The sequence below is a fragment of the Doryrhamphus excisus genome, linkage group LG17 (assembly GCF_037039965.1).
Source record: "Doryrhamphus excisus strain RoL-2023G ecotype Guam linkage group LG17, RoL_Dexc_Guam_v1.1, whole genome shotgun sequence".
Lineage (NCBI taxonomy): Eukaryota > Metazoa > Chordata > Actinopteri > Syngnathiformes > Syngnathidae > Doryrhamphus > Doryrhamphus excisus.
In genome coordinates, this window is record NC_136373.1 from 10,138,299 (window position 1) to 10,153,912 (window position 15,614).

Consider the following 15,614-nt stretch of genomic DNA (forward strand, 5'->3'; position numbering starts at 1 on the left):
CCACCCGTTAAAGGAAACGACACTTGTTTTGGAATTTTGCCCATCATCTACAATCCTCATATGAAGCCTTTGTCTTTTTTGTACGTTCTACCACATCTTGTGGCCCCCACCATGATTCATTCAGTCATTTTCTACCGCTTATCCTCACGAGGGTCGCTGGGGTGCTGGAGCCTATCCCAGCTGTCTTTGGGCGAGAGGCAAGGTACACCCTGGACTGGTGGCCAGCCAATCACAGGGCACATATAGACAAACAACCATTCACACTCACATTCATACCTATGGACAATTTGGAGTGGCCAATTAACCTAGCATGATTTTGGAATGTGGGAGGAAACCTGCGTACCCGGAGAAAACCCACGCATGCATGGGGAGAACACGCAAACGCCACACAGAGATGGCCGAGGGTGGAATTGAACTCGGGTCTCCGAGCTGTGAGGCCTTAATGCGGCATTCAGTGGGAGTGGACCTCTGAAGGAAGCCCTGCTCGCCGTTCCTCATCGTGGCTGACATTCGGTGCTAGGCTAACCCCGGGCTCACATGAATCTGTTGCGGCTCTGATACTGATCCAATCCGGCTTGTCACAAAGTGTCACTCACACTGAGTCCCGTGGACGCAGCGGCGAGCTCCGCCCGGCTGCGGAAAACCACAGCTTGACCAGAGAGTGCTGCGGCGCTTAAAAAAAAAGTTTGTCCCCAAATGGATTCTTTCCGTTGTGCCGTATGTCCGCCAGAGACGGAGCTTGTGTGAGCCCACAACAGGGATTTCAATGTTGCGGAATGCTTCCGACGGCCGCAATGGATTCAGTGTGAGCCCGGGGTAAGCTACACCGACTTCATGGACACTACGCTTGTAACAAGAATGTGGCGGATGATGGACGGTCCGGTAGAAGTCACCTTTTTTTAAAGTTGTTGTGGACTTTCTACCATCAACAAATGCCACAATGAAAAGCAGAGAAAGGCGACTGCTACCAAGCTGTTCGCTATCCGCCGCGCTGTTGTGACAAGTCGAAGCTGAAACGACGTCACGCATCGAGACGTTCATGTGTTGCTAGTTGGCTAAACACTTCTATGAAACGTGGAACAAGATCAACGGCAAGTGTAATAAACTACATTTTGTCACCCCCTCATCATGTCTTTGCTAAAGCAAAGCCTGCATGAAGACAAAGGTCGGCGGTAGACGCAGTAATTCTTTGTTGAGCACAGCGCTGAAAAAGTTGCAGTGCACAAGGAATATAACCTGAAACATTATTATTCCACTAAACATGTCGAGGAATGTGAAAAATACCAGGAGGATGAGAAAGCCAACCGGGTTGCCAGCCTTACAAAACATGTCGTAGGTAACAAGATTTCTTCAAGAACGCAAACAAAGAGAATGATGCAGCAGTCGAAACTACGTAGCTATATGGTTAGTCGGATGATGGCGTTCACAGAGGGCGAGTTTGTAAAAACAAAAAATGCATATTACAAGTAGAATTTGTCAGTTCAGCAACATCAGCCTTTCTGCCAACACAGCGGCAGAGCGTAGTTCTGACCTGTCAAGTCACATTTAGCAACGCCTGTGTGAGAAAGCCAGATGTTTTGATGCATATTCAATTGGTCGTGATGAGAGCACAGACATAACCGACACTGCAAAGCTCACAATTTATGTCCGTGGTGTTGATCACAATTTTGAAGTTACTCAGAGCAGACAGAGGACTTGCTTAGAGTAATCCAGTGCATGGAAGCTTATCCTCGCGAGGGTCGCGGGGGTGCTGGAGCCTATCCCAGCTGTCTTCGGGCAAGAGGCGGGGTACACCCTGGACTGGTGGCCAGCCAATCACAGGGCACATATAGACAAACAACCATTCACACTCACATTCATACCTATGGACAATTTGGAGTGGCCAATTCACCTAGCATGTTTTTGGAATGGGGGCGGACACCGAAGTACCCGGGGAAAATCCACGCATCCACGGGGAGAACATGCAAACTCCACACAGAGATGGCGGAATGGAATGGTGGAATTGAACCCTGGTCTCCTAGCTGTGAGGTCTGCGTGCTAACCACTCAACCGCTGTGCCGCCCCTCAAACTACCAATTTACTTTCATTCTACGTTTTAGGGTACTTCCACAGCATTTCAGTCGAGCTTCAGCTTCTTCAGAAGGATGCAATCCTATACATTGAAGAAGGAATGCAGGGATTCGCCAGCACATGTTATTGTAGTTTGAAAAAGAGAAGTGATCATACCTGAAGTTCACACCAAGCCACCTCCACCCACGTCTCGGTGTCCAGGCCTTTGTACACGGTCTTGAAGGCTCCTCTGCCAAGTTCAATGTCAAATTTCAGAAACCTGCCTCCGGGAGAAGTGGCCACAGCTTTCATCTCAGCCTCCTCCTCCTCACGGTCCCGCTCCTTTCCTTTTAGGGTGGGTGAGGAAGGGGGACCAACCCTGCCGGGGTCCTGGCCGCCGGGGCAGGACGGATCCTGGCCCAGGGCGGCGCAGGACACACCTCCTTGCTGTGGGGCATTGCTCGTGAAGACTGGGTCAAAGGAGCGCAGCTCCAAGTGAGGTGCGCTGTGGGGGGATTCTGGGAGACCCACATCCTCCTCCTCCTCACAGATCTCTACACTCTTCCTGAAGAAGCGCTTCTCCCTCCTCAGACATTTCTGGCCTGTGTCAACTGGCAAGGTGGGCGTTGAGAAGAAAACAGATTTGACTGGGGTCACCATACCCTCCTGATGAGCTTCTCCTCCTCCTCCATCCTTTCCTCCTGTCCTTCTCCTTTCTTGAGGCTGGGATGGGAGGAAGCCCGAGGGGGTTCTGCATGTCCCGTCCCTCTGCGTGTTGGAAGTACCCTCCTGGTCCAGGTCCTCCTCCTTCTGTCCATCTGTTTTCTCCGAGGATTCCTCTGTACCCGTGGCCTCTCCTGGATCTGTAGCCATGGAGAACTCCTCCGAGAACTCCTCCACACCTTTGCTTCTCTGACAGCCCCCGTCTCTCACTCTCTTCGTTGACTCTTGCTCCTGGTTGACCAGATGTCTCTTTCTGTCCGACAGGTATCTTATGAAGGCTCGCTGTGGTCCAGTTAGTGACCTTTCCCTACGTTCCTCACTCCCTCCATGTCTTCAATACCTTACAGATTCCACATAAAAAGAACAAAGTGGTTCTGTTCCACATGAACAGCTTATGTCCTCCCTTTCCTTTGCAGCATCTTCTACATTTTCATCACAAGCCACTTGAGTCCATCACTCAGCCAAGTAAACAGCACACCTTCAAGGCCTTAATTAACACGCTAAAGCGGCAGTCTTTCCACACGCCTGCTGGGAGAGCCACAGTCCTTCTAGCTCCAAGCGTCGAGCAAATGTCTTAGACTGAAGCCTGCAACACAAAAGAAACACAAGCCAGACATTTAGAGTATGCTATCATGGTGTAGCCGAATGCCAACTCTGTCAATACGTGAAGCAAGGGGAGGGTGAAGTGTGTGTCTAATAAATTGACATGCAGTGTAAATGTTTAAATGAACAAAATACTGCTATTATAACTCACAGTTTTTATTTCATAATGTATTTATTTCCAGTATTCAGCCATTATCAATTGAAAACCTCAATGAACAGGAGATACGATATTAGTATATCAGTGTGCAAAACGCCCGTTTCAAACGCGGCACACTCGTCGCCCGTCACACATCATCCGGATTCCGACGCAGCCCTGCACACAACAAAAGTTCCTCCTGCACTAAAAATTGTAAATAGTAGGGATGAGCGAGTACACCACTATCTACATCTGTATGTGTTCACCCTCTACATGATCTGTATGCGTACTCGGAGTGGGCGGGGCATACACCATGCACAGAGGATATTATAATTATTTCATGTACATGAGCTGTGTGAAGATGGCCATTCATGCAAATACAGCAATAAACATACAACCAGCCACCACCCGAAACAAACAGACAAAAACAACACAGTCAGTGACTGATGCACGATCGTGCCTGATGTCTTCAAAAATGTACCATGTAGTTATGAAACAAGTTTTAAGATCGCAAGGTGCATATGTTTTAACAGGGATAGGGCAGACAGTTTATATTTAAGGAAGGCCGCCCCTCTGTGACATCACAAAGGGGCAGTTTTACCACGCCTTTTGAAACCGAGCATTTTGAGCCATCCCAAACTTCTTTCAGGGCTCATTTCCAAATGTGTAAACCTCATTATCTGAAACTTATCTGAAACTTTGGCATGGTTTAACACCAGAATACAACATTCCAGCTGCATTTATAGAATGGTTTAACACCAGAATACTACATTCTAACTACAGTTATAGAATGGTTTAACACCAGAATACTACATTCTAGCTACAGTTATAGAATGGTTTAACACCAGAATACTACATTCTTACTACAGTTATACAATGGTTTAACACCAGAATACTACATTCTAGCTACAGTTCTAGAATGGTTTAACACCATGGTTTAATACTACATTCTAACTACAGTTATAGAATGGTTTAACACCAGAATACTACATTCTTACTACAGTTATAGAATGGTTTAACACCAGAATACTACATTCTAGCTACAGTTATAGAATGGTTTAACACCAGAATACTACATTCTAACTACAGTTATAGAATGGTTTAACACCAGAATACTACATTCTAACTACAGTTATAGAATGGTTTAACACCAGAATACTACATTCTAACTACAGTTATAGAATGGTTTAACACCAGAATACTACATTCTAGCTGCATTTATAGGGCAGAAAGAGGGAAAAGTACAATAGGTCCCCTTTAGTGTGACAAACTTAAAAGGGAATAAAATAAGAAATCAGGAAGGCGGCTTTTTCTCACACACACACACACACACACAGTGTACGTATTTATTCATATGTATGTATTGCTTGCCTTAATTTTCCCTGTATTTGATATGTCTCATGATGAATAATGTCAATTACTAGATAAATACCATTATGATATGACAGCCTTGTGTTAATTAGCTGCGTAAAGCCTATCCTGACCATTAAATATGGATGAGGAACTATGAGCAAAATCTGTGTCATAACATAATTGTACTGAGGGTCTGATAGCCGTGTGATTACACGACCGCCACTTTGGAATAGAGACGTTGAAATAACCAACGAGCAAAGAGAAATACCGTAACTCCCCCGGAGGAAACCCTCACACTGGGAGAACATGCCAACTCCGCACAGAGATGCTTTTTGTTTATTAGAATTATAATACAATAAATTAGCCCAGGGGCGTCACTAGGTTCTGAGGACAGGGGGGGCTTAGCCCCCTGGAGATGCACAGGATATGAATGAATGTAGCAGACGTTCAAAAACATTTTTTTAATCCAAAAAACAAATAAAGAACAAGAGGCGGGATATAACTTTCCCACTTTTGGACATATTTAGTAGAGATAGTCAATTGTTTTAGGCCACCATTAAATGTACACAAGTACACACAATCTACACTGCAAAACCACTGCTCAAGCTCTGCAACCATTCTGTCCAGTGGACAGTCATCAATTATAGAATAATCATTATTATATTATTATTATTATCATAATCATCACTATCATCAATATTATTCTTCTGATTATTACTAGTATTAGCATTAGTATTAGCCTGCTTATTGGCTTGCTTATTAGCCTGCTTTTGCCCTATTATATCAAATTTGTCAGAGATTTTTTTTTGTAAAAAAAAAAAAAAAATCAATGCAAAATATCAAATTATTTAGGATAGCTTCAGAACATTTTAAAGCCCCCCTAAAACAGGCCTAATGACACCACTGAATTAGCCTCATTTGTGATGGGAAAAAGGTTGTATTAATGTAATCATTGTAATTCACGTGTTAACAAACACTGTCCTAATGCAATTTGGCTGTCAGCGAGTGTACAGGAAGTGGATGCAGGAAGTGGAAAGTAGAACCAGTGTGGTCTAGGTCAGCATATGCACTGACTTTTACTACTCGACACATATTACTTTACAAGCAAACATGCGGGTCATGCGCTGAAGGTACCCCTGTCTCATGTTCCAGCACCTTCAGACCATGAAAGCGTCCACAAGGATCTCAGTCATCTTTGCCTTTCAAATCTACTCTTGGCTTCCAGACAGGCGCAGTAACTCCAGACCTTTTTTAAAAGGAATAATCAAAGAACCAAGCATGTTGCAGCACTCTTAAAAGTCACTGTTAGCATCGCAAGCTATTACCTGACAGTCAAATACCAAAGACAATAAGCACCAGATGCCTCAGGGATTTTATGGGCAAGGATGACTTCCAGTTCTGTCACATTCCAAAAGATGGATGCATGCTCCGGGGTGTAAGCTATATTTAGCTTTAACAACAACAGGTGGCCTTTCAACTTACTTAAAATGATTACACAAGGCAAATATCATTACAAAAATCTGATGTTTAAGATCGCACACACACTGAAGTGTGCAAGGGTAACGTTAAAATGATTGTTTTACTATGTTGACGATGCACTTTTGGTGAACTCTCAATCTGGAGGTGAAGGGAAGTTAGATTTATGTATACCAGTGAAAGCATATTTCACTTATTGTGTGGAAATATGGAGTAATAACTATAAAAGCAATCTTCACTCGCTAAATGTACTGCAAAAAAGGTCAGTAAGGATAATTCATAATGCCGCCTACAGAGAACATACTAACTCCTTATTTCTAAAATCACAAATACTTCAACTTGCTGATATAGTTCATCTTCAAACAGCTAAAATAATGCATAAGGCTAAAAACAACCAATTAGCGAAAAATGTCATCCAATACTTCTCTACAAGAGAGGAGAAATATGATCTCAGGGAAGAAGTACATTTGAAACACTTCTATGCTAGGACTACGTTAAAAAGCCATAGCATTTCAGTATGTGGAATCAAACTATGGAATGGATTGAGTAAGGACCTCAAACAATGCACAACGATGAGCCAATTCAAGAAACAATACAAGCAGTTGATGTTTGCTAAATACAAGGATGAAGAGTCTTGAACCAGTCATGATGTGCTATATATATCACTATATTGACACTTACTATGGTACACATTATGTCATTGGATGGTCATATCACCTCCTACTTCGGTACGAGGTACATTATTAAAAAAAAACTGTTACTGATTGTAAAAGTACCAGATGGAGGGGTAGGATTTAATAAGCGTTGCTTCTTCCTACTCCTTTTGGACATGTGGAACTGTGAACTGATTATGGGATGCACTCAATTTCAATCTGATGCATGTTCAAATGAAATAAAACCATTACCATTACCATTGTATGGTTACACAAATTGTACATTTTACAGATTGTAGTACACTGGACAAAATCCCTTGGGAGTTGGATGGGGAGATCCATGACATAAACAAAGCCATTTTGTTAAGAAAACACAACCAAATGCAGTGTAATTTGCCAACATTTATATTCTGGTATATGACGTTTGATATTTTTCATATCTACGTATGTCTTTGTTTGTTCAATTTGAAAATGATGTTTGAAAATGTTTAGACGGTACTATATATCAGATTCTGACATTTCTAGGTTTCTTCCTTGGTGTTTTTCCTTGCCTCCATAGCCAAAGTGGTTTTCTTTCATGAGACGAGACAATATTTTGACATTAATTTTAAGAAAACTACAATGATAAAATATAGGACAGACAAAACTTTGATGAAATATAGAATTACTACAGCTTCTGTTTACAATAACACTGCAGTAGCTGCGGGTGACACTGGGAAAATAAAGTGCAGGTTGGGTTGCAAAAATATAGGATGCACAAAGCTCTTAACTGATTTCACTGCCAGATGGGGTTCTCTCCAGCACCCCCTCTAATGGACCCCAAGAAGGTTGGGTACTCTGAACTGCCGTTTGGCGCGTATGCACAATGGACAGTCAGGACCCTTTCCCCAACCCAAAGACGTAGGGAACTGACTGGGGATGACTCCAACACAGAGGCACCAAGCTGGGGGGGGGGGGCTATTAATAAGCCCACACCAGCCCACCGCCTCTCCCCTGCAGAAACTCCAAAGTAGAACAAGGTCCAGCCCCTCTCGAGGAGTCTGATTCCAGAACCCAAACTGTGGGTCGAGTTGAGCCCGACTATATTTAGTCGGAATGTCTCAACCTGTGTCTCAACCAATTTCGGGCTCGCTGAGAGAGGCTGGTCATCTAGTCCAATGAATTTAATTATTTGTGTGTGTGTGTGTGTGTATATATATATACTATATATATATATATATTTTGTGCTTTGGACTTCTGAATGTCAAGCATATAGGGTAGAGGTGTGAATCTCAGCACTGAGGACTATTCGATACACATCTCCATGCGCTGCCAGCAATACTATGATGCGATACGATTCACCCTCTTCAAGATGCGATACGATACGAGGCGATGCGATTCGATACCATAATCATTTAGTTCAAATCAATGCAATCCGATACAATATGGTGCAATTTCTTGCAAAATGATGCAATTCAACATGATGCGAATAAGCAAAGGGGAAAAGTGTAATTCAGCATGTTTGTCGTGCTGCCGTTGTACGGCTTCTTAACACGGCATTTTTTGCAAATGATGGACATTTTATCAAGCTTTCCGTCGTTCTTTGCGAATCCATAGTGTTTCCAAACATACCATTTAAACGTTGCAGGGGGGTTAAATATAGAATATTGCTATGAACATCCATGCTGTTTTACTAGTAGTTGTATGTGCCTCACGGCTTCCGTCCGTATTCAATACAAAAGGCCAAATACCGATGGTGCATTCATGGCACCTGGGGAACAGCATATATGGTGAAGTTGAACATTAATAAAATGGCGCTTGCATCGGATTTTACCAATAGCCACAAACGCATTGCGATGAATCTAGATTTCACTATCAATTGCATCCATACCCAGCAAATGAGCCGATGCACTCGCATCGCACGCATGCCATCGATGCATCGATTTATATCGATTACTTCCCACACCCTTAATATATGGGCGAGTGTTGTCCAGCGTTTTGGCTACATGAGCTGCCGTTTGATTGATGATCACATTGTGAGCCTCGAACACTGACTATACTCTGTCAAGTTGTGCTCTTCAAATGCTGTATTAAGTTACGTCTTGCTACCCCGGTGAGATACATGATGGCATGTTTTGTAGGGTGCAAAACTTATATCACGTTCACAAACGGCAGGTAAGATGCACACATTGTTTGTTTTGGTTTTGGCACGCCTGCACAGTGTGAAGGGAAGTGGGCGGGGAACGATGGCAAGAGGTTATGCAAGCACATGCAAATCATGTACTTTTTCATAGAAACCCGCCAATACTGTCAAATAGCCGATGGATTGGAGCATCCCTAATTAAAAGTTCACATAAGAGGGTACATTACAATGATACGTTTTCCACTTTACTTTACAAGCAGTTGATGTTTGCTAAATACAAGGATGAAGAGTCTTGAACCAGTCATGATGTGCTATATATATCACTATATTGACACTTACTATGGTACCCATTATGTCATTGGATGGTCATATCACCTCCTACTTTGGTACGAGGTACATTAAAAAAAAAAAACAACTTAAACTGTATTATGGAAAGCAGAAAGTGAACAAATGTAACAGTTACTGATTGTAAAAGTACCAGATGGAGGGGTAGGATTTAATAAGCTTTGCTTCTTCCTACTCCTTTTGGACATGTGGAACTGGGAACTGATTATGGGATGCCCTCAATTGGAATCTGAGGCGTGTTCAAATGAAATAAAACCATTACCATTACGTTTCTGACTTATAAAATGTAGTTAGAATGTTATATTCTGGTGTTAAACCATGCCAAAGTTTCAGCCCTGAAAGAACTTTGGGATGTCTCTGAAGAGAGTTTTTTTCAAACGCCTGTATAAAAGAAGCCAGGCTACCTGTGATGTCAGGGAGCCTGACTTCCTTATATGGGCGTGCCAGGGTACACCTCCCCTCCTCCCCATTCTGCGGCACTTTTGTGGAAGATTTGACTCTGTTAGCACCGTGTTCACCGTTTAGTTTGTGTAAGTAAGCGGTTGTCTGTGTAGCATTATAGAGTGTGCATACAGGGAGCGTCTTGTAAAAGACTTGTCAATTTTTTAGTTGTTACAAACTTTTTCACCACAATTGGTGGGCCTACACGGGTATTGACCACACCAAAAACTTCCACAACAGGTGCAAAGATTGTTTGCACTTAATATAATGAGGCGTCTTCACACCCGGCTTCTGAACGCAATTGCAGTGCCTGTGTCAAAGTGTGTCCGACAATGAGTGCTCCTGAGGTGGAGGCAGCGCCCTCACGTTCGGCTTCTCTGTAGCTACAGCGCAATAGCGGTGCCTATGTAACCTCTCTTTTCAAGTACCCATCTAAAGGTTTCATTATTTTATTATCGACTCCGACAAAATTGAAATGTGGGGTTCGGCAGTAGAATCCAGCCCGCCGGTATTTACTATAAACCTTGAACATAATAGCTGGCAACATGACTTGAAAGTAGTCAGAGTCAACCTGAGACAACCTTTTGATGTTTAAGTCGCTTTTGACATGCAAGCAATTCAGATAACTACCTCAGTGGCTGGTGTTGCGTTGGTCACACTGCCTCCACTTTATTAGGTTGTCTTCTCCTCGCCTCCATTTGGGTTTGCATGGAAAGTTATTTGGTAAACTTGTTTGGTAACATATGTAACATATGCAAACTATGCAGGCGCATGAGCGTTGAGAAAATTTTGTTAATTTTCAGTTTGCAGTATGCAGACCGTGGTGACATTAACTGATTGACTGGCCACAACATTAGGTACACCTGCACACTCTTTAAACACTTGCTTCCTTTTCTATCCTCCGCGTGGGTGACGTAAGAGAGAGGAGAGAGATCAAATAGAGTGACATCAGTGTGCACGACGCCCGTTTCAAGCATGTACTTATTTTGTGCATCAGGCAGCCGTCTGTCTGACTTCCTTGTACGTCGAGCTTGTCGTACTTAATAATTGTGGTTTAAAATCCATCGTTTTCAGCAGGTTTTTTAAATCGTTTTTTTCCACTGTTGCAACTGGGACCATATATTAGCAATGTGATAAGGTTGCTTTTCCTTCCATGAGGAACAGGAGAACGGCTGGCATCGTACACGTTCCTCATATTGGAGCTTGTGCCAAGTTTTAAGGTGGTGAAAATTATTTCCTCCGATTTGAAATACCTCCATACTGCTAAGTTACTAGTTATTCCTCACCGACTTCTTCCACCGCAGACACGGTAGCCTTTTTCACCTCACCTCAGCATTGAAAGGACCTCATCAGCATATGGCGATCAAATTTTGGCCGATACTGATCGGTGGCCAATTGATCAGAGCATCCCTACTTCCAACGCGGGTTTCACAGTTAACAAAGGTTTTATTTTGACAGTTATTCGTCCCTGAAACTGATTAAGTCAATTTCCATCATTTCCTACGTGGGGAAAAGCATCCTGGAAGGTATTGCATTCCAAATGAATATTTAAAAAGAGCTGCACTACCCAAGTCCTCCAGCCCCAACAGAGAAACACCTCCAGTTGTCAAAGGGTTTTTGGTACATGCAGCCAAGTCACCGTGACACCTAAAAGACCCCTTACAGGAGTTATTTATATTCTCAAAACACTCAGAGGGCAACATGTGTGCTGAAAGGTTTGCAGATGAAGCTACCGGTCTTCTTTACAATGTAAACATAAAAAGTCGAAAAGCTTTTTTAATCCTCTATTTGATCACACATGAAACCCCTGAACACAAACTACTGCAGGAAGATTAGGCATGCAGACAAAAGAAGAGCCAGTTGGTGTGTGTGTGTGTGTGGGGGGGGGCTAACGTACATGAAGAGAGTGGACAGGAAGGGATCGTCATTGGACAGCAGAGTTTGAAGGCGGGACGAGAGCGCCCAGTGGAGAGAGCTGGGAAAAATGAACAAGAAAGAGATAACAAGGGGCTTTTGGGGGGGGGGGGGGCACAGACAAAAGAGGGCTGGCGGGATTTTGTCTCCTAAAATATGTGCCAGTGTTGAATATGTGAATGAGAGCAGCGACTATGGCCAAATGTCTACAACAACAATGGCAGCTACAGTTATGAAAAGAGAGAAGGGGGGAGGCAGGGGAGGCAACCTTTGACCTTTAAATGGAACTTTGACAGTAAAAGAGCACTGATAAAAATCTAATTTAGAGACAACATGGTCAGGAGAACACTGAATACATTTCAGCACAAATGTGAATGAAAATAAAAAACGAGTCCCCGAAATTGGCTGTCATAAATACATATCCACTTCCTGCCGTAATTTAATTTAATATTAAATTATATATATATAAAAATGTATATATATAATTTATATATTTTTTATATATTTATATATATTTTTATATATTTATATTTATATATTATATTTTTTATAAAATCCCTCCAGCCCTCTTTTGTCTGTGCTCCCCCACCCCAAAAGCCCCTCGTTATCTCTTTCTTGTTCATTTTTCCCATCTTAAATTAAATTAATCGGTAATCCTACTAACAAACTACACAGCCATGAGAAGACTAAGCTACTTGAGCTAAGCTGCTCAATGAATAAAACTGTAGCCTATTTTCATGAGCCATTACAAGGAAAACTAATGTGACATAGTTGGGGGTCTTTGTAGACCGAGCTTTCTTTTTCACACCACAAAAGAGTTGCGACTGAATCAACAACGCCTCTGCTGGTTGCAACTCCAAGTCGTACACTCCATTTGGCTTCAAAGACTTCAAGACACAATTCATCCTCAACACTTCTGTCTTCTGCATTGTTAAAATGTTTTGAGCTAACGCGTTAACTTCCTGGCGACACACCCCGTCTACCAGACAGGAACGCCATCCAGTCGACACATCAGCAGTTAGAAAAGAATGTACTTTCGACTCATCCAAATCAAACAATGCAGCGAGAACATCGCCTGGAGGTTGCTCTTCTAACTGTTATGGAGAAATATTTGCATGTGAAGACAATTAGCCCGAGTCTTAAAGGGACCGTACGTACCAGCTGCCCAGAGGGCGCCGACGTTCCAACACACAAATAATGGCGTAAGGACCATGAGCTCAAAGGTAAGGTGGGCCCAGCGTTCAACGTCTTTTACGATGTATTCCAAAGCTCAGAACACCAAGACTGCCGTACGTCGACTCCAACTAAAACAAAGTGATGGAACTAAATGGGCCATTAGTCACTTCAGCAGCACAGTTCTTGATGTCTAATGGAAAATATCAACTAATGGCCACTAACTTCAAACACACGCTGATTGTTCTCTTTGGATTAGGCCCAAAACACAAGGACTTTTGTCCAATCCAGGTCAGGCATGGGCGAGAGTGGAGTGTAGGTAGCACACACAGCGTACTGTTCACTGAGCGAGGGAGGGAGACAACCATGTGTTATCTAACTTTGCTTTTTGTTGCATTTCACTCCCTTCAGCAATCACAATGGTGGTGTACTTCAGAGAATCCAGGTGGCATTCTCCTCCATGAAGCACTGATCCGCTGAACGTGGACTACATGTTGTTAAAGTGGCTTACTTTCGCTCCTGCAAAGGCTCTCTGGTCAAGTCCACTGTACTCCTTGGTGGAAAGAGATCAATAAGTAGATAAATCTTGTTATTAGCTCAATAACTCAAAACCCTGTGACAATGCGACTCTGTGAGTGACAGGCAAACAGCAAGCTGTCAGAACATACAACAAAAGATCCTGTCCAGATTACATTATGTAGTACATGCCGCTGTTTTGCAGGTTAGCATGTTGCTAATGGGGCAGTAGAGTTGAAGATGTCCTATTATTCTCATTTTCAGACCTTTGTATCGAGTTGTGGTCTCCTATAGAGCAACTACACACAATAACCCACACAGAAAGCTTAAAATATCTTCCAGAATCTGCACCTATTCCAGCTGGATTTCCTTGGATTTCCAAAACTGTTCTAATTCATATTATAATTTTATAATATAATATTATAATTTCTGTTGTAGTTTAGATGATTGGTCACACTTCCAAGCGTTCCGGACTACTGACAACCCCACTTTCTAATTTTGTCGGTATCGGATAATAAATGAAGAAACCCTTTGGAGAGTTACTTGATAAGTGGTTGAGGAGCTACTGGTAGCTCATGAGCTACTGGCTGGAGCTCTGTGTTAATCCCGGGATCACACTGATGTTGTGAATCCGTTGCAGCCGCCGGAAGCAATCCGTAAGATCCTGTTGTAGGCTCACGCTAGCGCCGTGCGTCTCTGGCGACCGCCGTACTGCACGGAAATAACCCGTTTGGGGACGCTGCAGAGCACCGTCACATCATATCATCATATAAAAATGTATTGTCACAGTGGTGATTTGGACGATATCGATAAACATTGTACCCTCAAAAAACAAACAACAATATGAATATACGGTGTTGTACTTACTCAATATATGCAGTCAAAAAACCTTGACAAAAAGGCAAATATGGCTATTGTTTACAAGTCACAAGGCTAGTTATGGCGTAATATCTGTTCTTGCATGCGTGGTTTCCACAGTTGGAGCGGATACTCACAAGAGAGTGAGATTTTTATTCATCCAATGAGAAAGGGCTCCTCTAAAAACATGCTGTAAAGCCAAACAGGGCTGTACAGTGTGACTAATTCACTCGCCTATGCTTGAGTGGCCGTGCAAGTGGAAAAAATAAGGGACCACTGGTGCAAGGACATTTTATTTGCATTTTGCTCCTGAAATAAGTCACTATAATTATTATTATTAATATATTGACTGTATGTGTAGCTTAGTACATGTGTGTACAGGATGTAGTATATCAGGCTGTGTATTATACATTCATATCATACATAGTCATACACTGTCCCAGGGAAATGGCGGCCTTGATGGCACTGTGTTTATATGTAAGTCCTGTACTCCTAAATGAAAAAGCTAAGCGTACAAGTCTAATAATTTACTACCGTGCTTTTATTTTGATGGCTGGATATACCAGATACACAAATGGGTTGTGTTGCCAAATTTTGAGATTTTTTAAAAGTAAACATATACTGTACAACAATCCTAGGCGTGCAACAATACCTGTGTCTGTATCAAACCGTTTAAGACACATGCGTAGCGAACTCTGACCCCTGTATGGAACAATACATCGGTGTTTGGTTCCTACTTCGTGTCAAGTATGAACTGGATGGCAAGCAGTGGGACAGTGGGACAGTGGGAACACGACAAACATGATAACACCTTTACGGCGACGTGACCCTTACGTGAAAATTAAGACAAACAGGAGTGTAAAGATATACGGGTGTTAAAAGGGCCCTAATAGTGTTAAAATTGCATTTTGAAAGCCATAAAAATGATTTCTATGCTCCAAATACAAAAATACTACATTTATTAACATTGAATTCAATAAGGCGGAAATTCATTTATCACAGTCTGGAACCAATTAACAGCTATAAATGAGGGCTGACTGTAAAACCAAACTGATATTATCACAAATAAAAATAGACGATGACAAAATGAACCTCAACAAAGTGTCAAGAAATATCAATATTGAATTAGCCAAAACATATGCTGGACCAAAATTAACAAAACCTTTTGCTGTTGTCCGGTGTTACTATATCTGACTTATTGTGCAGTGACAAGGGGGACTCCAGTACAAAAATACATTTCACTCATCAAATG

The 15,614-nt window shown here is 42.4% G+C and overlaps 1 protein-coding gene across 1 annotated transcript in view; it reads right to left on the reverse strand.

Annotated features, from left to right (window-relative positions):
• Nucleotides 1–15,614, reverse strand: part of wnk3 (WNK lysine deficient protein kinase 3) — a 62,761-nt gene that overhangs the window by 45,053 nt on the left and 2,094 nt on the right. Inside the window, exon 2 of the mRNA XM_058085130.2 lies at nucleotides 2,227–3,358. Within this exon, the coding sequence (XP_057941113.2) occupies nucleotides 2,227–2,922 (696 nt within the window). The 5' untranslated portion in view covers nucleotides 2,923–3,358. The remainder of the gene's footprint in view (nucleotides 1–2,226; nucleotides 3,359–15,614) is intronic.